At 38.8% G+C, this 25566-nt stretch overlaps 1 protein-coding gene across 4 annotated transcripts in view; it reads left to right on the top strand.

The window, feature by feature from the left end:
* Window positions 1–25566, top strand: part of RFC1 (replication factor C subunit 1) — a 65991-nt gene that overhangs the window by 30393 nt on the left and 10032 nt on the right. For all 4 annotated transcript variants that reach the window (XM_015561008.1, XM_015561007.1, XM_015561006.1 and 1 more), the window contains 16 exons: window positions 93–170; window positions 5446–5523; window positions 6815–6902; window positions 7750–8036; window positions 10716–10823; window positions 12905–13084; window positions 14235–14339; window positions 17535–17934; window positions 19463–19572; window positions 20275–20389; window positions 21638–21729; window positions 22386–22523; window positions 22669–22764; window positions 23099–23197; window positions 24595–24749; window positions 24877–24994. In XM_015561008.1, the coding sequence (XP_015416494.1) occupies window positions 93–170; window positions 5446–5523; window positions 6815–6902; window positions 7750–8036; window positions 10716–10823; window positions 12905–13084; window positions 14235–14339; window positions 17535–17934; window positions 19463–19572; window positions 20275–20389; window positions 21638–21729; window positions 22386–22523; window positions 22669–22764; window positions 23099–23197; window positions 24595–24749; window positions 24877–24994 (2247 nt within the window). The remainder of the gene's footprint in view (window positions 1–92; window positions 171–5445; window positions 5524–6814; window positions 6903–7749; window positions 8037–10715; window positions 10824–12904; window positions 13085–14234; window positions 14340–17534; window positions 17935–19462; window positions 19573–20274; window positions 20390–21637; window positions 21730–22385; window positions 22524–22668; window positions 22765–23098; window positions 23198–24594; window positions 24750–24876; window positions 24995–25566) is intronic.

Genomic DNA, 25566 nt, shown 5'->3' with positions numbered 1-25566 from the left:
GGTGTATTTAATCAGCTACAGTAAAAAAAAAAAACACCTTATTTTTAACTTAAGTTTTATGCTGATCTTGCGTGATTTTCTTTGAAATACAGCCTTCAAAAAATGCAAATGATTCCAGATTAAATGATGAAGCCATTGCCAAACAATTGCAACTTGATGAAGATGCAGAGGTATTGCCATTTTGTTTAGATATCATTAACAACTTGATGTTCTGACTTTAGTTAGTCTATCCAGACAAACAATCAAGATTATTGTAGGCCAGCGGTTCTCAACCTGTGGGTCGCGACCCTTTGGGGGTCGAATGACCCTTTCACAGGGGTTGCCTAAGACCATCGAAAAACACATATATAATTACATATTGTTTTTGTGATTAATAACTGTGCTTTAATTATGTTCAGTTTGTAACAATGAAAATACATCCTGCATATCAGATATTTACATTATGATTCATAACAGTAGCAAAATTGCAGTTATGAAGTAGCAACGGAAATAATTTTATGGTTGGAGGTCACCACAACATGAGGAACTGTATTAAAGGGTCACAGCATTAGGAAGGTTGAGAACTACTGTTCTAGGCTAATTATGGATTGAGCCTCATTATGAGTTATGTGTAAAATAAGTTAACATTTAGCATATAAATATCTAAATTTATATAAAATGATAAGAGCAGGGGATAATTATTTAGAGATTTATTATTAAATTTATTTTTTAAAAATTTTTTTTATTGATTTCAGAGAGGAAGGGAGAGGGAGAGAGAGCTAGAAACATCATTGATGAGAAAATAATTGATTTGCTTCCCCCTACACGCCCCCTACTGGGGAGTGAGCCTGAAACCCAGGCATGTGCCCTTGACTGGAATCGAACCTGGGACCCTTCACTCTGCAGGCCGATGCTCTATCCCAGTGGCCGGCAAACCACTTCAATCGTTGTACTGTTGATATTTGGCTCTGTTGACTAATGAGTTTGCTGACTACTGCTCTATCCACTGAGCAAAACCAGCTAAGGCTTAAATTTCTTTGAATGGAAGCCTCCTTGAGTATAGTTAAAAACAATTTAATTTGGTCATATCTCTTTTCTTTTCACTGTGGGTGATCTCATCCACCCCTGTGGCTCTGATTGTGTGGATATGGTGATGATCCCTAAATCTGTTTCTAATTTATAGTGTTCTCTTGAGCTATAAACCATAGATGCATTCATTAAGCATTTGTTGAGCAGTTATTGAGTGCATGGCACAGTTCCAGGTTTAAAATAATTATGTCATGCTCTTAAGAGAACTAAAGGGATAGTTTTGGGTTTCTTTTTTAGTAAAGCACCGTTATTACATGAGCTAAATTGGGAGGGAAGAGGATTTATTTGCATTTCCGGGCCTTGATTTTCCTCAGCTTGGACTCCAGCTCCTTGCCCTCTAGCACATAGTCATCTGCTCGGCTACTTTGGCCTGGTACTGAAGGATGGATGCAAAAAGCTTGCCTATTGGAACTGCTCTACTAGAAGACTGCTGATTTTGGCATTCTTTTTCCTTTCATCATATTTCTTCTGAATTTTTTTTATCATTTTTTGTTTAAAATCTCCTCCTCCTCAGGAGTCAGCTTGGCCCCCTTCTTGTGGCCCAGGGGCAGTGCAGAGTGGGACTTGTACCAGTCTGTAGGGTGTGCTTGCTGTCATTGAGCACGATGAAGTTCTGTACCAGGGTCTTGGTACGGACCAGTTTCTTGTTGGATGCATTGTAGGCAACATCAGTAATCCTTTGTTTGCATGGACAACACTCGGGGCCCCAGGAGAAGTTGCCATGCCCAGCCTCAAGGCTTGGTGCTTATTGCTGCCTCCCCGCATGTGAACCCCGTGTATGTGGCAAGGGCCAATCTTAGTGTTGGCAGCAGGGCGTCCCAGCTCATATTTTCACTTCTTGTGGCAAAGTTTTCTTTTGCCCCAGATCTTGTGGTGCTTCTGCCAGTTGTCCTGAGAGATACCCATGACTTGGCGCCAGCTGGAAAGAGCATGAGTATTCTGTTTTAAGTAGAGGGGTCAGGACAACCCTTCTGAGGAAGCAATATTGGGGCACAAAATGAAGTGATAATGGCAAGCCATGGGGCTGGCTACCGAAGGCAGATTTCCTCTAAACAGAACAGCAAGTGCAAGCATCCTGAGGTAGGAGAGTTTGAGTTTGATGAGTTCGAGAATGGCCAGCAGCAAATACTGTAAGCCACGACACGTCTTTAGTACCTACCCAAAAGACTTGGATGGTAAGGACTTTGGATTTTAGTCTCTGTGTTGAGTAGATGTGACATGAATTTACAGATCTTAAAAGAAAATCATTCTGGCTGCTATGAGGCTAATAAACCGTGGTGGGGCAGGACCAAAAGCACATCAGTTTGGACACTGTTCTGGGGGAGTAGGTAGGTGAGAGATGATGTTGGCTTGTACCAGGATGGTAATGGAAGAGATAGAAGTGGTTATGATCTGTGCTTTGAACGTGTAAACTTCAAGTTGTTGCTGAGAGATTGGATATAAGGTATGAGGGAAAAAGAAGATTCAAAGATAGACTGTATGTTTTTGGGCTTGAGCACCTGAATATTCATTTATTAAGAGGAACACACTGGTAGAGAAATCAAGAATTCTGTTTTGGACATGTTAAGTTTGAGGCTTCCAAATGGATATGCAGAGTGGGTGGTTGGGTGGTGGAATGTGGAGCTCAGGAATGAGGTCTAAACTGAAGATGTATATTTGGGAATCACTAGCATTTGAATGGTACTTAATTAAACCTGTGTAACTGAATCAGACCATGGGGAGAGAAAATTAATAGAGAAGAAACCTCAGGATTGAGCGCTGTTAATATTTAGAGATTAGGTAGAGGAGGATGATCCAGCAAAGGAGATTTAAGAAAGAGTGGCTAGCCCAGCTGGCTTGGCTCAGTGTCTAAGCCTCTACCTATGAACCAGGAAGTCACAGTTCAGTTCTCGGTCAGAGCACATGCCTGGGTTGTGGGCTTGGTCCCTGGTCTGGGGTATGCAGTAGGCAGCTGATCAGTGATTCCCTCTCATCATTGAAGTTTCTATCTCTCTCTCCCTCTCTCTTTGTCTTAAAAATCAATAAAAATATTAAAAACAAAACAAATAAAAAGAGTGGCTAGTGAAATAGGGAAATGAGGAGAGTTTGGTATTTCAGGAAAGCCAAGTAAGTATTCATCTCAGAGGTGTCAGACCTTGGTACCTACTGTTTGAACCCTCTTCCTGTTTATTAGCTTAAGTGTCACTTTCTCATATTCCCTAAGCTATATTAGAAACCCATCCTATATGCTCAGTCGTGCTCCATTGTAGCTACTATTGATTTTGTTATAATTGCTACCTAAATGTCTTCCTATATGTGGGCTATAAACTACCTTCCGGGGCTGTTTATGGCCTCATGCAACTATTGTGCCATCCCTGATACGTGCTTGGCGTGTTGTTGTGAGAGAATAGTATTCTGGTCGTTTGGAATATGTCTGACTTATCCAGATTTTATTAATTTGACAGTTCACAGTGCTTTCAAAATCTTTTTCCATCTTATTTGATTACACTGGATTACACAAACTACAAACCAGGTATCCATACAACTCAAGACAGCACAAATGGCCTAGGTAGACTTGTGGAGTTAATTTTTAGGGACCTGACTTCTTATCTGTCTCAAATACTGGAGGCTTACCCCATTCTTTGCAAACCAGGTGTGGTACTCTGTCACCATTCCCTATTTTCTCATTCCTATCACACTTTTTCAGAATCTTGTTTGGGTAATTTATTAGTCTGTTGAAGAGTTTTTAGGGTGTTAGTGACTGATGGTATCTTTCCTGATTATCCCTCTTAAGTTCATTTTTTCTCTCCCTTTCTCCTTTTTGTTTATTCCTTTAGTTAAGTGTGCGTCCAATAACTAAATCAGTAAGTCAGTATGTAGACAGTATGTTAAATACCATCTGCTGTGCTAAACATTGTATTAAAATATAGGGCTTTTCATCACATATCTCAAAATATTGTCACATTTACATGTTTAATGCATATTTAATCTAGGAAATTAACCCTCTTCAAAACAAATATATGTTATTGAATAGCTCTGTTAGAGACGAAGTAAATAAAGGTATTAAAAAATAAAATAAATTAAAATGTAGGGCTTTTGATCATATGATGCCATAATCACCAATTATGAATTTTGGATGAAAGTATTTAAATTTCTTCCGTCATCTAAATAATCTAGAATCCTTATCTACATAATCTAGAAGTGTACTACATAGTGTGAAATTTTGGAAAAACGGTATGGGTTCAACTATAAATTTTTGCAGGGCTACTGGAGGCTTAGAGATTGAAGGACCTTTTTATGGTGAAGGTTTTCATATTCATTTTAGCAATTAGATGTGTAGTGCAGTTATGGTAAAGAAATACTAGACAACAGAATATATTGATGTGCACCTCTGGCTTATAGTTCTGCATAGTTGGATTTAGTTCATGTATTAACAAGAAAAGACTTGGTTACTGTGTTCTCATCAGACTTATGCCATTTTCCAAGCCTTTTTAGGATTGGGTAGATTTTGAGGTTTTTTTCATATGTTTGAATAATATTGGGATGCCTTTGTTCGATGTTACATTAGGCCATTTTATCAAGGGACATAAAACTATTTAGTTTCTAATGAGAAATGTATTCCACTGCTACACATTCTTTTCTGGAAGAACTCCATTTTGCTGAAAGTGAGAATGTTTGTGTACTAACATTAGCGTGTTAGGAAAACTTCTGATATGATGACTTAAATTTTCAAAAGTCAGATACATTTGGATTAGTAATTGATAGTTATATTTGTGTATGACTTATGTTTGTAAAGAAAATGTGTAATTTTCTTGATTTATTTTTATATTTATATTTTATTTATTTTTTGTTAATCCTCACCTGAGGATATGACAGGGCTGGGGATTGAGCCTGCAACCAAGGTGCATGCCCTTGACCGGAATCGAACTTGGGACCCATCAGTCCTTGGGCTGATGCTCTATTCACTGAGCCAAACCACCTAGAGTTTGATTTCTTGATTCACTCTTTTTTGTGCCCTCCAGACTATTGTTTTTCTATTAGGATGAGGTTATTTTCAGAGCTTTTCTAGAGTTTAAATAGAAATAAGAGATCTATAAGTATTGCATTAGGACCATAAAGAAAAAATTGTAGATTTCAAACTTTACAAGTAAGAAATATGGCTTTAAAAATATGTTCAATTTATCTGTCTGCCTGCAAAACTAGATATATTTGTTCTGAAATCTAATACGGCTTAGTGAAACAAACCTGTGATACTGTTAATAATAAATGGAAAAATGTCATAGTTACTTTCTGGAAAATGTTTTCCAGTTTCTTCTGTGTATCATGAATCAAACATTTAAAAACTTTAATTTACAAAAAGAAAAAAAAATGACTCACTCTGTTGACACTTTTTTACAGCTGGAGAGACAACTGCATGAAGATGAAGAGTTTGCCAGAACGTTAGCCATGTTGGATGAAGACCCTAAGAACAAAAAGGTGGCGTTTTTACTGGGCTGTTTGCACACTGAGTGTACAACACAGATCAGTGTTCCCTTTCATACCTGTGTAGTGTAAGCTCTGAAGATAAGCCAAGACTAACTTCTAAAAAGAAGCTAAATTGTTTTAATTTATAAAAATGTTTTTGGGGAAGCTCATTGAGGAACTTATTCTTCCCGTCGGAAGTTTGATAGAGCCAAAGCGAACCAGAACCTTGCTTCACAAAACAATGAATTGCAACCTTTGCTTACTATCTGTCATAAAGGGGTTTTATATACTTGTTCAGAGAATATGCTTATAAAGATTCCTGTGGAACCTAACGTTTAATAATTGTAATATTTATTACCATTTTGGGAAGCATAATTTTGCCATTTTAAATTAACTTTAAGATCTGTATTAGGACAGTCTCAAAAGATGAGTATTTGGGGCAATTTTTAAAAGCATCAAAATTCTTTTTAAGTACTTGATCATCAAAAAATTAGACTTAATTTATTTTGAATCCCATTCTGATAATTGTCATTAGCACTATCTTACTATTTAAAAAGATTTTTTAGCAGTCAGATATATGACCTAGTGGGTCATGAGGACTTTGTCATTTGAGAAGCCTTACTCAGTACATGTAAAGACATTCAAATTATAACTATTAAAAAAAATAACCGGGTCACACACCCCAATCTGTGATCTCTTTGTAAAAGGAAGTTCTGAGGAAGCAGTGGAAAGAGAATGGATATTTTTTTCTCTTTTGAGCTGTATATTGTTTTTCATGTAGTCTTTTGGGTTTACATTTTAGTTTTTAACCTCATAATGCTAACAATTCGAGAATTGAGGTGAAAGAAGCAGAAATAAAGCTTTCATTTCTAGGCTTACAAATTTGGAAGAATTGTGATAATTTTTTATAGAATATGTTTTGTATATCCTTTTCATCTGTTTTCTCGTCTGTAAAATTAAAAGAAGTAAAACATGCTTCATTTGCTCCAGAAATTTTGTGGATGAATGAATGAAAATTTATTGTATTGTCCTTCTATGTTGGAAGATGGCCCTAAAAAGGAAGGAACTCTTACCATTTGCAACGGCATGGATGGAACTGGAGAGCATTATGCTAAGTGAAATAAGCCAGTCAATAAAGGAAAAATACCACATGATCTCACTCATTCATGAATAATTGAGACCTTTATAAACCTTAATCTTAAAATTAAAATTTAAATTAAAAACTGGTCAATTTTAACAACATATTTTGTGGTAATAGTTTTCTTACCATTTGTCACATTTGCCACTTTTAAAATTTTCTTAGGCTTTAAAGGACCCAGAAGAGAGAGAAACGTTTTCATCTGTCCACGGCAATTTAAACAAAGCAGAAAAACATAAATGTCCTTATAAAGGTAATACTAGCAGAAAAAAATAAGCTGGAATATTTATCTTTATAGAAGAAAATTTATGGTAACTTTGTTTAAACATTCTATCAATAACTGTTAAACAGACATTATTTCATAGGAATATTGGAGCATGTTCTACTTAGATACTTTGAAAGTATTTAGGTATTAGTTGGTCAGAGTACCTGTCTACTCTGTGATCGTTTTGAGAAAAGTTCACAGCTCTTGGCTGCATGTTTATCTCCATGTGTACTGCAGCCTGTGGACTCCAGCGTGTGAAGACAGAGAGCTAGATGCTTCCAGCTCAGAGCTGACTGGTCGTTGTCAGGTCATCTGAAGCTCCTGCTGACTGCCCAGAAGTTTTACTTTTTCGTGGTTCTGATATGTAACCATCTGCTAGGATAGATGGTCTTAATCCTATAGGTAAATCTGTTCATATAGTAACTTTTAGTCTTGAAATCTCTAGGATTTGTGGCTTTCAGACCATATTACAGAAATTTTATGTGCCGTATTTTAGTAAGTTTTCTCAAGGCAAATTTCAGACCACTGAAGATTATCTGTGGAATAAAATCCATGTTCTTAGATGTAGTTTATCATATTTCAGTTAATGAGTAATTTGTATTTAAAAACAGATTCCATAATTCGAACTGGTTATACAAAGAAATAAGATACAGATGTTTAATTTTTACTAAGTGTGCTGTATGAAGAACTAAAATCATAATGTAAACATTATGAAATCATCTATGACATTGTGCACTACTGAGATTACTCAGTAGAAAAATGAAAAAATAATCTCGTTGTTGGGTATCATTTTCCAAAAAACAACAATCACACACAGTCTTTTCTGTTTCCCTAGTAAAAACAGATCACTTCTTGGATGAAAGAAAGAACTGCAGTCCTAAGAAGCAAATTAAATGTGAAAGTTCAAAAGAATCTCAGCAACATTCCAAGTCTTCAGCTCACAAAAGAGGAGAAACTTCTTCTCCTACAGCTAGTTCCAAGCTGACGCTTTTGAAAAAAAAGGAAGAGAGTTCTTCTAAAGAAACAGAGCCTGTGTCCTTGAAAAGAAAAGAATATGCCATTGAATTGAAAGGAGAGGCAAAAAGTCCTAAGAAAATCAAAAGTTCTCCTGCTAAAAAAGAGGTAGAGTTTTCAAAAAGTGTATCATGTTGGGGCTATGTGTTGATCTGGGTCTGATTATTTTAAAGTTTTCTAATTTTATAAGTCATTATGGCACTTTTAAGATACCATCTTATTTAGGTCATAGGTTACTAATATAGCTAAATTAGCCGATATTTACTGAATGTTACTGTGTATCAGATACGGTGCTAAAACATATGTAATCTTCACAACAACCTTGTGAGATATTTTCTTTTATTATTCAGCTTTTAAAAAAATTGACTTTTAGAAGAAAGGGTGGGAGAGAGAGAGAGATTGATGTGAGAAAAATACATCGATTGGTTGCCTCCTGTATGTGCCCTTACCTGGAATTGAACCTGTGACCTTCTGGTGCATGTGACAGCGCTTAAGCCACTGAGCCACACTGGCCAGGGCTTTATTATTCAATCTAAAGACGAGTAAACAGGATGACAGCATTTAAGTAACTTTTACAGGATTATCCAGCTGGTGGGTTATAGAGCCAGTTTGAACTTGGGACTTTGGAGGCCAAACAATGCCGTATAACATGGTGGCTCTGACATGGAGATGGAACCAGTTTCAGATCATAGCGCTGCCACTAAGCAGATGTGTGATCTTGGTCTGGCTACTTGCCCTGTGTCTGCTTGGATTCCTCATTTGTCAAATAGGGATAATAATGAATTGGTATGTAAAACCATTTAGAACAATGCCTGGCACATAATAAGTGCTATATAAGCTTTTGCTATTATTAAAATAATTATTATTTGTACTTGTCTTGAATGTACTCCTCTTTGCTCTTGTATAAAAATGTTGAGATACTGAAATCATTTTCAAAGGAAAGAAACAGTGAAATAATGCAAAATGGTTTTTAAAAGTTTTCTGTGTTTTCATCTCCAATTTGGAACGCCCTTTGATTCATAATGAGAAACCACATTCCTTCAAGCCTTCTAGGCACTTAGAATTAAAAGTAGAATATTGCCTATTTTAACTGCTCATTACCATTTTTTAGTGCAGATCAGTGAAACGGTGATGATTTCAAGATGCTTTTTTTTGTTTGTGGTCAGTGCTCATAAATACGCTTAAGGGAACAATGAACTTTTGGTCTCAGATTTTTCTTCACTAAATGCTTATCTGGTAGGTGAATGTTTTTCTTCAGGCACTCTAAACATGTTCAATTTACAGAGGCTTGTGTGTTTTTATTAAAGGAGAAGAAATCTTCAAGTGATATTTTCCTCTTTACTGTATTTTTCAAAGTTGGAATAGAAGTGACTTAGAGAACTTAAGCAGTTTTGAGAACATCTATTTAATAAATTCAGTCTAGCCTGGCCAGTGTGCCTCAGTGGTTGAGTGTTGACCTATGTACCAGGGGTTCGCCGGTTCGATTCCCAGTCAGGGCACATGCCCAGTTGTGGGCTTGATCCCTGGTGGTGGGTGTGTAGGAGGCAGCAGATCAATGTTGATGTTTCTCTTTCATCGATGTTTCTATCTCTCTCTGGGCAGGTGTATTTTAATACGCTTCTCATATGTATGCACACCAACATTTGAGAACCACTGTGAAAATGTAGAGTTTCTAGGATCAATCTATAATGGCTTACTTATTTTATAACCAAAGCAGCTTGCTTATTTTGTTGATTAAATCGCTTATTTGTATTGAAGTAATATTTTTGTTTACTCTCAGAGGTATTTGAGGCAGCTTACAAGTTAAAAATAATGTAAAACAGGGAGTAGGAAAAACAAGTGACCATTTTGTAGTGGTTTTTAAATCAGAATTATCTAGGATGTTTTTCCTACAAATACACATGCCGACGCCATACTCCATATCTCTGAATTAGAAACTTAGTGTTAAGTCTAGGGATATAGTTTGAAAAGTTTCCCCATGATTTTCTGAGACAGACATACTCAGCGTAAGATCTCCTGAATAGAATAGGAGAGATTAAACTTAGAAGGAAGAGTGATGGTGTGTAGAATATGTTTGCTTTTTGGAGTAAAGTTTGCCCCTTGTTTGAGCCATCTGTTTCTATGAAGCCATTAATTCTCAAGACTGTAGTGTTTATATCCCCAGGGGTATAGAGCCATTTAGGCTGTTTTAGGGGAGTGCAAAGCATTAGGATAAACATAGGATGTCTTCTTGTGTAACCAGTTTACATGGATATATTGTGAAATAGAATTGTAAAATTCACATGCATCTTTGAAATAAAATACACTCCTTTGATTTTTTTTTGCTTGGGGCTGGCTTATGCACCTAACCTGCCCTGAGATGTGTGCCTTTAGAGAGAGTGGAAAGGTTTGACAGAGACTGGTGCAGAGATGTTTACAATCTAGGTATGTGTAAATTGGGGAGTACCTGTGTAGCTAAAAGTGTAAATTTCAGGACTAATGCTTATTTATTAATATGTATTTTTATTTATTTATTTAATTGATTTTTTACAGAGAGGAAGGGAGAGGGATAGAGAGTTAGAAACACCGATGAGAGAGAAACATCAGTCAGCTGCCTCCTGCACACCCCCCACTGGGGATGTGCCCACAACCAAGGTACATGCCCTTGACCGGAATCGAACCTGGGACCTTTCAGTCCGCAGGCTGATGCTCTGACCCACTGAGCCAAACCAGTTAGGGCTTAATATGTATTTTTAATGTTCCGTAAATTTTGTATGACTTTGTTCTTTCCTTTCTCTATCCTTAAAGTCCGTAAGTCCTGAAGATTCTGAAAAGAGACGCACTAATTATCAAGCTTATCGAAGTTACTTAAATCGAGAAGGTCCCAAAGCTCTGGGCTCCAAAGAAATACCAAAGGTGAGAACACTGCGAAGGCATGGCATCCTGTCGGGGCCTCTGACTGGTGGGTCAGTGTATGTGTGCACTATGTTTTTACAGCAGCATAGAATTGATAATTTAAATTAACAGAAAAGCCACAGTCACCATAGTTACTAAATAGAGGTGTTTATTCCCATTATGAGTCACTGCTTGATACTTAGAAAAATTTCAGTGAGCTACAAGTAGCCCCAGGGGCTGGGCTTTGAGGCATCCAGCAATTACAAGACTGCCTTCATGGTACTCATGGTCTAACTCAGGAAAGAGACTGTTAGTAAATTATTTTTTACCTACTAGAGGCCCGGTGCACCAAATTTGTGCATGGGTAGGGTCCCTAGGCCTGGCTGGTGATCAGGGCCTATCATGCCTTCCTTCCCTGGCTGCCGGCTGAGGCCTTCCTTTGTTCCACACCACCCCCTGGTTGTCAGCACACGTCATAGCGAGTGGTCGAACTTCTGATTGGTTGAACTCCCGAGGGGACAGTTTGCATATTAGCCTTTTATTGTATAGGATAGTTGTGATATATGTGTCAGTCTTGCCTCTTGTATAAAGTGTGGGAAAGCCTCTGCTTGAGAGGACTTTAGGCAAAGTGGTGTCCTTAGGGGATGGGATAGTCAGGTTTCAGGGAAGATAAGCCTGTGGGGGCAAAGTTGGAGAAGAGTTGAGGATATTGGTGGTTTGCTGGTCCTGCAGTGAGAGCTCTAGAGTGGAAGAGTTTGGCAGCGAGGCTAGAAGTGCTGGGGTTAGACAGGCAAAAAGATACCCAGAGCCACAATGAGTGATAGGTAGTTTAGGAGATATAGAAGATTGAGATGTGGGAGAGGGCTTGCATGTTGAATTTTACAAGGTTATTTTGAAATTGTTGAAAGGTGTTTAAGTACTTGTAGTGTTCGCAAGATAATTTTAATCGTAGAATCATAGGGCTTGAAGGGACCTTGAGATGATATTAGTTAAACCTTTTCTCTCCCAGTCGCTTCAGATCTATTCTTTTTTTTTTTTTTTAAATGTTTTTATTGATTTCAGAGAGGAAGGGAAAGGGAGAGATAGAAACATCAATGATGAGAATCATTGATCGGATGCCTCCTACGAGTCCCCCACTGGGGATTGAGCCCGCAACCCGGGCATGTGCCCTGGACCGGAATCGAACCTGGGACCCTTCAGTCCGCAGGCCGATGCTCTATCCATTGAGTCAAACCGGCTAGGACTAGATCTATTCTTTTCCCCTCGAAAAAGATTCTTTACCTGGATGGTGAAGGATTGAACTTGTATTGTGCTAGTCTTTGAATTTTGTTTAGCTTCTTTTCAAACCTATTTTAAGACTGTGTTTAATTCTCTATTCAAAGAGATTGGTTTACATAATTTTCATTTTGCATGGTTATATCTTTTATTGTAAAAATAAAAAAAAGTCTATTACTATATACAGTTCCAATTAAGATTAAATGTCTCCTCCATCCAGCTTGCTTTGGCCAGTGTCTTTTATATTATTAAGTTACCTTTCCAGCCAAGAAATACCTTGCCGTTAAGTTATATATAGGTTGTTAGATTTACTATCATAAACAGCCAGAGGGAAGTGCAGGAGCTCAAACTTGTTTAGCTTTCAGAACTGAAGCTCTCTTTCTTCACAACAGCAAGAGTTTCTGTGGATGTTGCATCTAGATGTTTACTTACAGTTATACTAGTTCATAATGGGGGGATGAGGACACATTTGTAATACCTTAACCAATAAAGAAATTAAAAAAAAGTTATAGTTCACTAGTAGCTTAAATATTAAACATAATGAAAATAGTATGACTGTGTAATTTTAATAAGCTCTGCTAACTGTATTGAATGTGTTTTTTCCTTGTTGGTTTTATAAGTTTGTTAAGTATTAGCCTACATAAGAATTTCTCAGGATTTAATTTCAGTTTCTGCTTATTTGCTGTAAATTTCCGGGAAATTTTTCCATGCTGAGATTATTTATGATGTCAAATGAGAAAAGTCAACTTCCTGCAGTTTTGATGCCAAATATTTCTTTGGAAAGCTACCATGTAATTTCCTCTCTGCTTGAACATTTTGGTTTTTAGGGAGCTGAAAATTGCTTGGAAGGCCTTATATTTGTAATCACAGGAGTGCTGGAGTCCATTGAAAGAGATGAGGCCAAGTCTCTAATTGAACGTTATGGAGGAAAAGTAACTGGGAACGTCAGCAAGAAAACAAACTACCTTGTCATGGGCCGTGACAGCGGGCAGTCCAAGAGTGACAAGGTGGGTGCTGCTGTGTTCTCAACACAGTGAGACAGCCTGCACACTTTGGCATTTGTAGTAATGCCCTTTACACAGAGTTAAGAGGAGAAAAAATGGAGAAGCAATTTCTTCCCTGTTATTTCTTCTCCATGGAAGAGTTGGCTTTGATCCCAGGATTTTTGTCTTCCAATTGAAGCCACAGTTCGTGTTTGTTTGACTTTTTAAGTGTAGTATTCCAATTTAAATCTTATTTGAAGATAGAAGCAAATGCAGTTTTCTTTTTCTTTTCTTTTTTTTTTTTTTTAGTCCTAAGTATTTTTATATATTCCACTTACATTTTTTATTGGAACTCTGAAAGTGGGATTGTCTTTAGCTCCCAAGTCACAGAACACTCTACCTACCTTTGTTTAAACAAGTAGCTTATTTCCTTATGTAACAAGAAGTCCAGAGGTAGGCAGTTGCTGGGCTGGTTCAGAAGCTCAGTAATGTAGCCAGGCTATTTCCATTTTCCACCTCTTTTATCCTTATTTTGTTAACCTTAAACATTATGCATGTTGCCTTGTGTTGCAAGATGGCTACAGCTCAAGGCATTCAAGTCCACATTCAAGGCAGAAAGAAGGGAGCGGTGGCAAGATGTCATTCAGCTGTGACTGGCCTTACAAGAGTTACCCCAGAAATGACTTTTGTAAAAGCCCACTTAAATCTCATTGGCCAGACCTGTCACATGGTCTTTCAGTACTATAACGAAGGTTGGAGGGCGAGCACTTTCCTGATGGCCTTAGACCGATCATAATTTATCACTTGGGGATGGACACACTGGAGTTGTGTTGGTAGGGGAGACAGTGGGGAAAGGTGTCTGCCAGCCAAGCCAGTCCGGGGAGAGGGGATGGAGAGCTGGACTTAGGCCCTCGTGCGTTGCCTTTCTAGGGTAGAGCAGTGGTGCTGTGACACTTCAGGCACCAACTTAGTCTTAGGGATGTATCTGTCGTTTTCTTTCTTTTCAATGGTACTTTTCCATGAATATGGTTTAAAAAAAATAATTCCAGTGTTATTTAATTTACAAATGTGGCTTTTCACCAATTAAGAGGCCCAGATCTCTCTCTTTTTTCTTTTTAGCAGAAAGTAATGGTTAGAATACAGGTTTTTAATGGTTTGCATTTTTAATCACTAGGCAGCAGCTTTGGGGACAAAAATTATCGATGAGGATGGCCTATTGGATCTGATTCGAACTATGCCAGGCAAGAAATCTAAATATGAAATAGCAGTTGAAGCTGAGGTTTGTATAAAACGAACTTAATTTAAGTTGACTTGTAGCAACTTTCCTGTTTCATAGACATTTCTTGGGTGGCTACAGGCCTGTTGGCTGAAAGATTAACTTCCCCTTCTACTGCAAATGATTCTACCTTAATTCCTTTTGAGCAGGTGGACTCTGCTTCAGGATATCTTCTTTGATGCATTTCCTTAACTTTGTTGTTGTTGTTAATCCTCACCCAAAGACATTTTTCCATTGTTTTTTTATAGAGAGTGTGGAAAGGAGGGGGAGAGACAGAGGGAGAGAAACATCAATGTGAGAGAGACACATCAATTGGTTGCTTTCCGCATATGTCCGGGCATCAAGCAACCAATGTATGTCCCCTTGACCAGAATTGAACCCAAGACCCTGCAGTCCTCAGGCTGATACTATCCACTGAGCAAAACTGGCTAGGGCTTCCTTATCTTTAAGGGAATATGAGGAGAGAGAGACAGTGTTTTGCACTTACCCATATCTACTTATTAAACTTTCCATATTTTCCATATTCTTGCAATGACTTTGTGCAGAGGTTATTGCTTAAGAGTTCTTCAAAAGATATGATATAGTTATTGAGATGATAAATTAAATTTTAATTAGAACTTTTTCAGTTGTGATAGAAACCCAGCCCATACTAGCTTTAGCAAAAAGGGAAAAGTGTTGGCCTACATACCTAAACTATGGGCAGGGTGGGTCTGGTGTAGGATTACTGGTGGAGACTGGGCCCTTTCAGTTTTGTCTCTCTGCTTCTACTGGTGTTACTCTTGTTCATTCCCATGCATACAGGCCTTCTCCAAGTGTGGGACACGGGTGCCAGTAGGCCCAGTTTAATGTCCCAGCTCTGTAACTCAAGTGCAGGGTGCTCTGCCATTTGTTCCAGTTAGAAAAGTCTTAGGGAATGATTTGTATTGGCCCTTCACCCAGTGTTCCCTAATATCAACAACTTACATAACCATAGCAGTTATCAAAACCAGGAAATTAACATTGATACCGTGCCGCTAACTAAACCACACATGTTTTCCAAACGTCACATTTCCTCCTGTTGTCTTTTTTTCTGTTCCAGGAATTCCACACTGAGTTTAGTTGTTGTGTCTTAGTCTCCTCCAGTCTAAGACAGTTCTTTTGTCTTTCCTGGAGGAGCCATTCTTCCGAAAATTTGCATTTCTTTGATGTTTTCTTATGATTGGCTTGAGGTTATGCATTTTTGGCAAGAACACTACAGAAGTGATATTGTGTCCTTCACAGTGCATCATATCACGTCATGTGATATCTCTTATAATTGGTGGTGATAATCTTTTTTGTTATTTTTTTGGTGATAATAATCTTGATTACGTGGTTAAGTCAATATCTGCTGGGTTTCTCCACTAGTAAAGTGACTGTGTCCCCTCTGTAACTGATAGATGTATTGGGGAGATACTTTAAGACTATGCTAATATCTTGTTTCTCCTCAAACATTCACCCACTAATTTTAGTATCCACTCACTGGTAAAGAGGCACTAATTTTTTCCTTTTTTATTATTCACACCACAGAATTTATTATTTGGACATCATTCACACACCACACAATTCACCCCTTTTAAAGTATATAAATGAGTGGATCTTAGTATATTCGCAAGGTTGTGCAACCATCACTACAGTCTAATTCCAGAGCATTTCATCACTTCCTGAAGAAACCCTGTACCCATTCGCAGTTGATTCTAATGTCCACCCCCTGGCCACCACCACTCTACTTTTTGTGTCTATGGATTTGCCTACTCTGGACATTTCATTGAAAGGAATCATGCAATATGCCCTTTGTGTCTCGTTTCTTTCACTTAGCATAATATTTCCAAGGTTCACCTATGCTGAAGCATGTACCATTACTTCACTCCTTTTCATTGGTGATTAATATTCCATTGTGTGGCTATACCACATTTTGTTTATCCATTCATCAGTTGGTGAACATTTGGGTTATTTCCATTTTTTGGTATAATATAAAATAATATATGTGTATATAATATAATAATGCTGCTGTGAACATGTTGTGTATAGGTTTTTGTGGAGGTATTAACTGTCTAAAAATTTTGTTTTTCAATTACAGTTGACATTCTAATATAATATTAGTTTCAGGTGTATGGTATAATGGTTAGACATTTATATAACTTAGAAAGTGATCTCCCAATAAGTCTTGCACCCACCTGACACCAGATATAGTTATTTGGAGGCATTAGCTTAAAAAAAAATTTTTTTTTATTAATCCTCACCCGAGGACATGCTTTGTTTTCCAGAGAGAGAGGAAGGGGGGCGGGGGCGGGAGAGAAACATCAATTGGTTGCCTCCTGTACGTGCCCTGATACGGTATTGAACCCTCAACCTAGGGATGTGCCCTGACCGGGAATCGAACCTGAAACCTTTGGTGAATGCGACAATGCTCCAACCAACTGAGCCACCCAACCAGGGCTTTTTTGTTGTTGTATTTTTTGAGGTGACATTGGTTAATAAAATTATATAGGTTCAGGTATATTGTGTAAGACATCATCTGTATATTGTATTGTGTGTTTACCACCCAAGTCCAGCCTCCTTCCATCATCATTTATCTCCCCTATACCTCTTTACTTCCACCTCCCCATCTCCCCCTCCCCCTCAGGGAATCACTATGCTGTTGTCTGTGTCTGTGAGGTTTTTCTTTAATTAATCCTTTCACCTTTTTCGCTTAGCCTTGCAACCTTCCTCCCCTCTGACAGTTGTTAGTCTGTTCTCTATCCACGAGTCTGTTTCTATTTTGTTTGTTGGTTTATTTTGTTCATTAGATTCCACGTATGAGTGAAATTATATGGTGTTTGATTTCTCTGATTGGCATATTTCACTTTGCATAATGCTTGGCGGCATTAACTTTTAACTAGTTAGAAAACTGAAACAAAAATATCTTAATCCTTTACCTTGTTTTTTTTCAAACTGATATTGGGTTATTAAAAAAAATGTTCTCACTTTTAAAAATTGCATTTGGGTACTTTTCAGGGTGTTATTAATTTTTATAAAGTTTGGAAGTAATGATTGTCATAAACAGCAGGGTCCACTGTGAAGACAGACCCAGCTTGGGTAGTTTATTTGGATATATCAGATTGTCCTCTGGAGTACATGGAGCAGGATAGAAATTCTTTATCTCACCAGGTTTCTTTTTCCCTCACTTTTCCCATTTTTAAGATGAATAAAGAAAAGTCCAAATTACAGAGAACACCCCAAAAAAACTACCAAGGAAAAAGAAAAATTAGTCCAAATAAGAAGGAATCAGAATCCAGAAAGAGCCAACGGACTCCCAAAAAGGACAGCCCTATGACGTCAGTTAAAAAGGAAACCAGTGTGTTTCAGAGAGGCCTGGACTTCAAGGAGCAGGTGGCCGAGGAGACAAGTGGTGACAGCTGGGCTAGGAATTTGGCTGATGACAGCAGTGAAAATAAGGTGGCAAATTTGCTCTGGGTGGATAAATATAAGCCAACCTCGCTCAAGACCATAATTGGACAGCAAGGTGACCAGAGCTGTGCCAACAAACTCCTACGCTGGCTCCAAAACTGGCACAAGAGTCCGTCCGAAGATAGGAAACACGGTGATTTACAGCTCATTCATTTTTGTGTGTCTGTCACCATGTCATTGCTCAGCTGCACATATGTGAGGGAGTATAATAGTCGGTTCATTCATCTCTCAGCAAGCATTTATTGAGCACCTGCTCCGAGCCCAGGTGCTGCACTGTCTCCAGAGGTGCTGTTGTGAACAAAGCACAGCCCTCAAGGAGCTCAGCCAGTGGGGGAGGTAGACATGAGCCAGCGATTACAGTGTAATGTGCTGAGTATTACTAGAGGGGTAAGTATAGGGTGTTAAGGGGATGGAGGTGTGTAGTCAGGGATGGGGATGTGTGCTCTCATCCCTGGAGGAAGGGGTGTCTAAGCTAAGACTTGGAAACTAAGTAGGAGTTACTTAGGTGAAGGTGGATGTTTGATGGGAAAGGGTACATGTACCAAGATCTGAAGGTTATATGAACAGGACTGCGAAGAGTGCCAGGAGATTGGGGGAAAGGTGCAAATAGAGGCACAGTTATAGATTAGGCAGCCTAAAAACCTTGCTTTTGGTAGGCCTGATAGTCCTAGCTTCTCTAGGTTCTGTGCTTGTTCACCATGTATTTGTCATGGACTGTGAACACCACAATATACATTTAATGCCTAAAAGGTTATTGGAGCGGAGAGGTTTCAGATCACAGACATTGGTAGTGTTTTCTTGAGCTTCAGCTGTGAGCATCACAGTAAAGTCATCGTCAAAGTGGTGACTGCGTTATTAATGTGTGTGGTCACTAGACATTGGCCGAGGATGCCAATTTATTTTATTTGTATCAGATAATATAATTGTAATGATACAAGGTTAAATTTAAGTTGGCTCTCTCTTTCCAAAACCACATACAATCTACCCTAAAGCGGGGAGATAAGTGCTTTGTGTGCGTAGAGAAGATTAAGGCTTCAGGTTAACTATAGTCCCTTTTCCCAAGCATGCAGGAGATTCAAGTCTCTCTCAGTCATTGTGAGTGTATGTATGAGCACCCTGTATGTGTTAGGCACCGTGTCATAAGGGGAGGAAGAATTCTATGGAGCTGTGCAAGATAGTTGAAGGCACAGCACCTGCGGTTCATGCCAGGCTCTGCTTGGGCACATTCATCCCCTCAGCATCCACCCGGGCACATTACTGTTGTTATCCTCATTTTCTGAAGGAGGCAACAGGCCAGAGGGATACTTCCCAAGTTCTCCCCGCTGGTGAGTGGTGGAGTTAAGGGTAGTTGGGTTTAGGATTGGAGACCGGTAGTCTGCTCCATGACCTGTGCTTTTTAGCAAAGGGAATCATAAAAGTATTGTTTCAAGTCAGAGTTTTCAAGTTAATGAGTTTTAGTTTTTTATTTTGGGTGGAGGTGATGTAGGGAGTAGAACTTTTTCTAAGTGCTGTGGAACCTATTGTTTATACTTTGTAGAAAATATTCAGCAAATTTAGAATTAAACTGGAGGACTGCTCTCTATGCTAAGTTCATGCACAATTAATCCTGAATTCTATTAGCTAATATAGCTAACACTCTGAAACTTCTTTCTTTCTAACAGCAAAGTTTGGTAAATTTGCCGGCAAAGATGATGGCTCTAGTTTTAAAGCGGCATTGCTCTCAGGCCCTCCAGGTGTTGGCAAAACAACCACGGCCTCTCTGGTTTGTCAGGTGGGTGTTCTCTTGTAGTTCAGTTGGAGAGTACCGTCGGAGGGAGCTTGTGTAGGGGATATGTATGCTTGTGTGTGAGTATGTATGTGGTGTGTATATATTTTAACCGATTGTGTATATACTTTTCTGATATTGAAATCTTGAGATGGTTAGATTTAATTCTTTTCAGGACTTTAAGAAACAAACAGTAAAATTGCTTATTCGAATATATTCTTCCAGGTTAGTGATTTGTCAGCAGAGGTTTTAAAAGTAAATGTGTTTATATGTGTGTGATATGTATGAATATGATGTTTTAAAGTCATGATTGTGAGGTGTATTATAGTTAACCTCATTGTCTGTTATTATCATATTTTTTTTACTCCTCGTTCCTTGTGTGATTTTTTTCTTTTTAAAAAAAATATATTTTATTGATTTTTTTTTTACAGACAGGAAGGGAGAGGGATAGAGAGTTAGAAACATCACTGGGAGAGAAACATCGATCAGCTGCCTCTTGCACACTCCCTACTGGGGATGTGCCCACAACCAAGGTACATGCCCTTGACTAGACTCGAACCTGGGACCTTGCAGTCTGCAGGCCGACGCTCTGTCCACTGAGCCAAACCATCTAGGGCGTGATTTTTTCTTCCCTAACTCTTATTTTTTCAGGGAGGGGGGAATGTTAATTCGTCTCGTGATAGTAATGGTTTCCAATGTTTTGATTAGGAATTGGGATTTAGCTACGTGGAGCTGAATGCCAGTGATACTCGGAGTAAGAACAGTTTAAAGGATGTTGTTGCTGAGTCACTGAATAACACCAGCATCAAAGGCTTTTATTCAAGTATGTGGCTTTTTGAACTGTTTTCTTGGGTTAAGCAAGAAAAACAAGTTTATTTCAATGTGTAGTAACTGCTACTATGTACTAGGCACCCTGCTAAGTCCCGGGGCTAATGAGAATTAAGAAAAGCCTCTGCTGTAACTCCAATAGGACAATAGTTACCTTTTATTTTAGGTCTTAGAAATTTCTGAGAATGTGATAAAAATACATACATGGACATGTTTATGTATTTTGCATATGACTTTAGCGGATTCACAGGTGAATGCTATGAAGAGGACAAGAAAATAAATTGAGTGAGGTGACAGAGGCCTTTAGATGAAGAAGTGATTCTATTTGAGGCTTTGGGGGAGACTACCAGTAAAAGGGGAACATTTGTTTGCAGGGCCTTGAAGAATGAGGAAGAAACTCATTTGTGGGTGCAAGGGGTTCAGACAAGAGGAGTAGGGGAGGGGGAGACTGTGAAAGTGCCGCTGTGTTCTAGTACGGCCAGAGCTTATGGGGACGGTGAGATGCCCAGCTAGGACTGCACAGTGCATGTTTAGAACCTGTGGTATATCACAGGTCATTGGATTTCTTGGTACTTTCAATGGTAAAAACTCATTGTTAAAAAGAACTTGCTTGGGAAATGTCACTCTTAGACATTGCTGGAGGTAGTGTAAATTGGTACTGCTTGGCAGAGCAATCTGGCAGTATTTCTCAGAATTAAATTACACATTGCCTTTAACCCAGAAATCCTAATTTTTGGGTTCACTGTTAATATTTGTATATATGCAAAATGACATACACATGGATATTCATTAGTGTGATTTATAACAGCAAAAGATTGAAAGCAACTTCGCATTTTATTGATAGATAAGTAAATTATGATAGATGTGTAAAATGGAACATTATTAAACAGCCTTGAAAAGTGTGGTGTTCTGTATCTACAGGTAAGAACAGATCACAAAAACATACCGGATGATCAAACCAAGGTGTATATTTTTCTGCGTACATTTTTAACATGTACAGCATATCTCTGAAAGGATATAGAGTCTGCTCATACTGTTTGCCCTGGAGAGGGAATTTGGGTGCCCTTGGTGGCCAGGATGGGAGGGAGGATCTCTGCTCACTGCATTCTCTGGTACTGTTTGAATTTTGTACCATGTGTTGTTATCAGTTTCAAATGTGTGATAAATTGCTTATAAAGCAGCAGTGTTTGAACAACTGTTACTTTGTTTCTGACCCTTCCCATTGCTTCTCAACGTGGGCCAGGTGGAGCAGCCCCTTCAGTAAGCATGAAACACGCCCTCATCATGGATGAAGTAGACGGCATGGCAGGCAATGAGGACAGGGGAGGAATTCAGGTAATGAAAGCATTGTATTCTTGGTTTTTATTTATTTATTTATTTCAAATATATTTTTATTGATTTCAGAGAGGAAGGGAGACAGAGATAGAAACATCAGTGATGAGAGAGAATCATTGATCGGCTGCCTGTTGTAGGCTCCACACTGGGCATCTAGCCTACAACCCGGGCATGTGCCCTGACCGGAAATTGGACCTTGACCCCCTGGTTCATAGGTCCACACTCAACCACTGAGCCATGCTGGCTGGGCTTTACTCTTGGATTTTTTTTTTAAATTATATTTTATTGATTTTTTTACGGAGAGGAAGGGAGAGAGATAGAGAGTTAGAAACATCGATGAGAGAGAAACATCTATCAGCTGCCTCCTGCACACCCCTACTGGGGATGTGCCCGCAACCAAGGTACATGCCCTTGACCGGAATCGAACCTGGGACCATTCGGGCTGACGCTCTATCCACTGAGCCAAACCGATCAGGGCTACTCTTGGATTTTAGTGTGTGTTTTTCCCACAGAAAATATAAAGAACTAATTATTATGTGGTATCTGTGGCAATTAAAGCTTGTTGCTGAGTTGGTATTTAAAACTGAAAATGCATATATTGTGTGGTACTTGTTTTTTAAAAGTAATTATTTTTGTGTTGCAAATTTGCCTTTTAGGAACTAATTGGCCTGATAAAACATACAAAAATTCCCATTATTTGTATGTGCAATGATAGAAATCATCCTAAGATTCGCTCTTTGGTTCATTATTGTTTTGATCTTCGTTTTCAAAGACCTCGGGTTGAACAGATTAAGGTATGATGTTTGGAATTTTTTTCCCATCACACTATCCTATTTATTTTAAGGTCAACTTCGAAAGTACCTGATAAATATTTTAAAAATATCTGATTATATCAGTTTAAAAAAGAAATCATTGAAGATTCTCCTTTGTCAATTTTAGGGTGCTATGATGTCAATTGCATTTAAAGAGGGTTTGAAGATTCCCCCTCCAGCTATGAATGAAATAATTTTGGGATCCAATCAAGATATCAGACAGGTAAATTAAACATATATTACATGAGAATTGATAATTCTTTTGAATTAATGCCTTAAAGCTGTTTGAGGAGAGGGAGTGGAATATATTTTTGCTGATTTCAGAGAGGAAAGGGGGAGGGGAGAGATAGAAACATTAATGAAGAATCATTGATTGGCTGCCTCCTGCACACCCCCTCCTGGGGATCAGGCCTGCAACCCGGGCATGTGCCCTGATCAGGAATCGAACCGTGACCTCCTAGTTCATAGGTCAATGCTCAACCACTGAGCAACGCTGGCTGGACAATGAGTGGTAGTTTTGTCCCACCTCGACAGTGTCTTATTTGCAATTCTCTTAGGTTTTACACAACCTGAGCATGTGGTGTGCACGAAGCAAGGCACTAACCTATGACCAGGCCAAGGCTGACTCTCAGAGAGCCAAAAAGGACATCAAACTGGTAAAGTAAATTTCCATTTCTTACTTAATTCTGGTTGGACTTAGTTACTTGACACACATATAGAACCTCTGGATATTTACAAGAGATACAGACAGCTGTTAAAAGTGTTTCTAGTTCAAATGAAATGCTTTTCAAGGACTAGCAATGTATATTGTAGATTTTGAAAAGGGGAAGTTTTAAATTATAATTATGCATCAATAATTATAAAGTGGCTTTTTCACAGTCCTTGATGTATGGATTTCATTCGTGTTTTTAATGGGTCTGGAACTGTTTTTAATGGTTTAATAACCTCCCTGAAATGAGAAGTCTTATCGATGATCTCTCAGTGTTCTATTTCACCTAGTCACTACTTAGAATTTATTAGTTAGAGCAGGGGTACTCAAACTACGGCCCGCGGGCCACATGCGGCCCGCCGAAAACATTTATCTGGCACACCCGGTGTTTTTGCTGCCGCTGTGTGCATAGGAATTTGTTCATAGTTTTTTTTTTAAACTATAGTCCAGCCCTCCAATGGTCTAAGGGACAGAGAACTGGCCCCCTGTTTAAAAAGTTTGAGGACCCCTGAGTTAGAGCAATGATTAAACAGTATTTTCCCCCCTCCTTTTAAAAATATTAATAAAAAAATTTACAGCAATTTTAGGCTCACATCCAAATTGAACAGAAAGTATAGAGATTTTCCATATACCTCCTGTCCCCAAATACATACACCCTCCTCCACTGTCAACACCCCCATCCGAGTGGTACATTTGTTTAACTGATGAACCTACACTGACACATCATTATTACCCAAAGTCCATTCACATTTAGTGTTGTACATTTTGTGGGTTTTGACAAATGTCTAATAACGTGTATCTGCCATGGTAGCATACTAAAAATCCGCTGTTCTGTATATTCATCCTCCCTTGTCCCCTGGAAGTCACCAATCTTTTTACTATCTCCATAGTTTCACCTTTTTGGAAATATTATATAGTTGGAATCATACTGTGTAGCCTTTTCATACTGGCTTCTTTTACTCGGTAGTATGCATTTAAGGTTCCTCCATGTCTTTTCATGGCTTGATAGCTCATTTCTTTTTAGTGCTAAATAATATTCCATTGTCTGGATGTACCACAGTTTGTTTATTCACCTACTAAAGCAGCTCCCAAGTTTTGGCAGTTATGAATAAAACTGCTCTAAACATTCATGTGCAAGTTTTTGTGTGATAGAACTTTTTAATTCATTTGAGTAAATACCAAGGAGTACAACTACTGGATAGTATGATTAAGAGTATGCCTAGTTTTGTAATAAACCACCAAACTATCTTTCAAAGTGAAGCCATGCGTGAGAGTTCCTGCTGCTCCACATCTTGGCCACCATTTTGTCTTGTCAGCATTTGGATGTTGGCCCTTTGTTTTTAGGGCCCATTTGATGTTGCCCGGAAGGTGTTTGCAGCCGGAGAGGAGACTGCTCATATGTCGCTTGTGGACAAATCCGATCTCTTTTTTCATGATTATTCAATAGCGCCCCTCTTTGTCCAGGAGAACTACATACACGTGAAGCCTGTAGCTGCGGGGTGAGTGCTCAGAGCTAGTGAGGGTTAGAGTTGGTACCGTTCCTAACCCTGCGAGGGCCAGACAGCCGAGAGGGAGGGGAGTGGAGTATACACAATGGTGTAATCCAGACTGGTTTCTGTCCTGCAGGGGGGACATAAAAAAGCACTTGATGCTTTTAAGCAGAGCAGCAGATAGCATATGTGATGGTGACCTCGTGGACCGGCAGATCAGGAGTAAGCAAAACTGGAGTCTCCTGCCCACACAGGTAAGCATAGTGCTCTCCTTAAAGCGCACGCAGGCTCTGCTTTAGTTAAAGAGAACAAAATAGCTGTCAGCTCCTGTAGTTATTTGAAATACCAGATAAACATTATGGCTCTTATGACAAAAATGCCATCTGGTAGAGACCAAAACTCTGTGGTCACTATTGTCTATTTCTTTTTTTTTTTAATGTATTTTATTGATTACGATATTACATATGTGTCCTTATCCCCATGTTACCCCCTCCCCCTCCCCATCCCCCCGCTCATGCCCTCACCTGCCTGTTGTCCGTGTCCATTGGTTAGGCCTATATGCTTGCATATAAGTCCTTTGGTTGATCTTTCCCCCTTACCTTCACCCTTCCCTACCTTCCCTCCAAGGCCCGACAGTCCAATCAATGCATCTCCGTCTCTGGATCAGTCCTTGTTCATCAGTTTATGTTGTTCATTATATTCCACAAATGAGTGAGATCATGTGGTGTTTATCCTTCTCTGACTGGCTTATTTCAGTTAACATAATGCTCTCCAGTTCCATCCAAGCTGTGGTAAATGGTAAGAGTTACCTTTTCTTCTTCCTCAT

This window comes from Myotis davidii, unplaced genomic scaffold (genome assembly GCF_000327345.1).
Source record: "Myotis davidii unplaced genomic scaffold, ASM32734v1 scaffold235, whole genome shotgun sequence".
Lineage (NCBI taxonomy): Eukaryota > Metazoa > Chordata > Mammalia > Chiroptera > Vespertilionidae > Myotis > Myotis davidii.
Note: the sequence above shows the minus strand (reverse complement) of the source record. Positions and strands in the feature narration are given on the sequence as shown.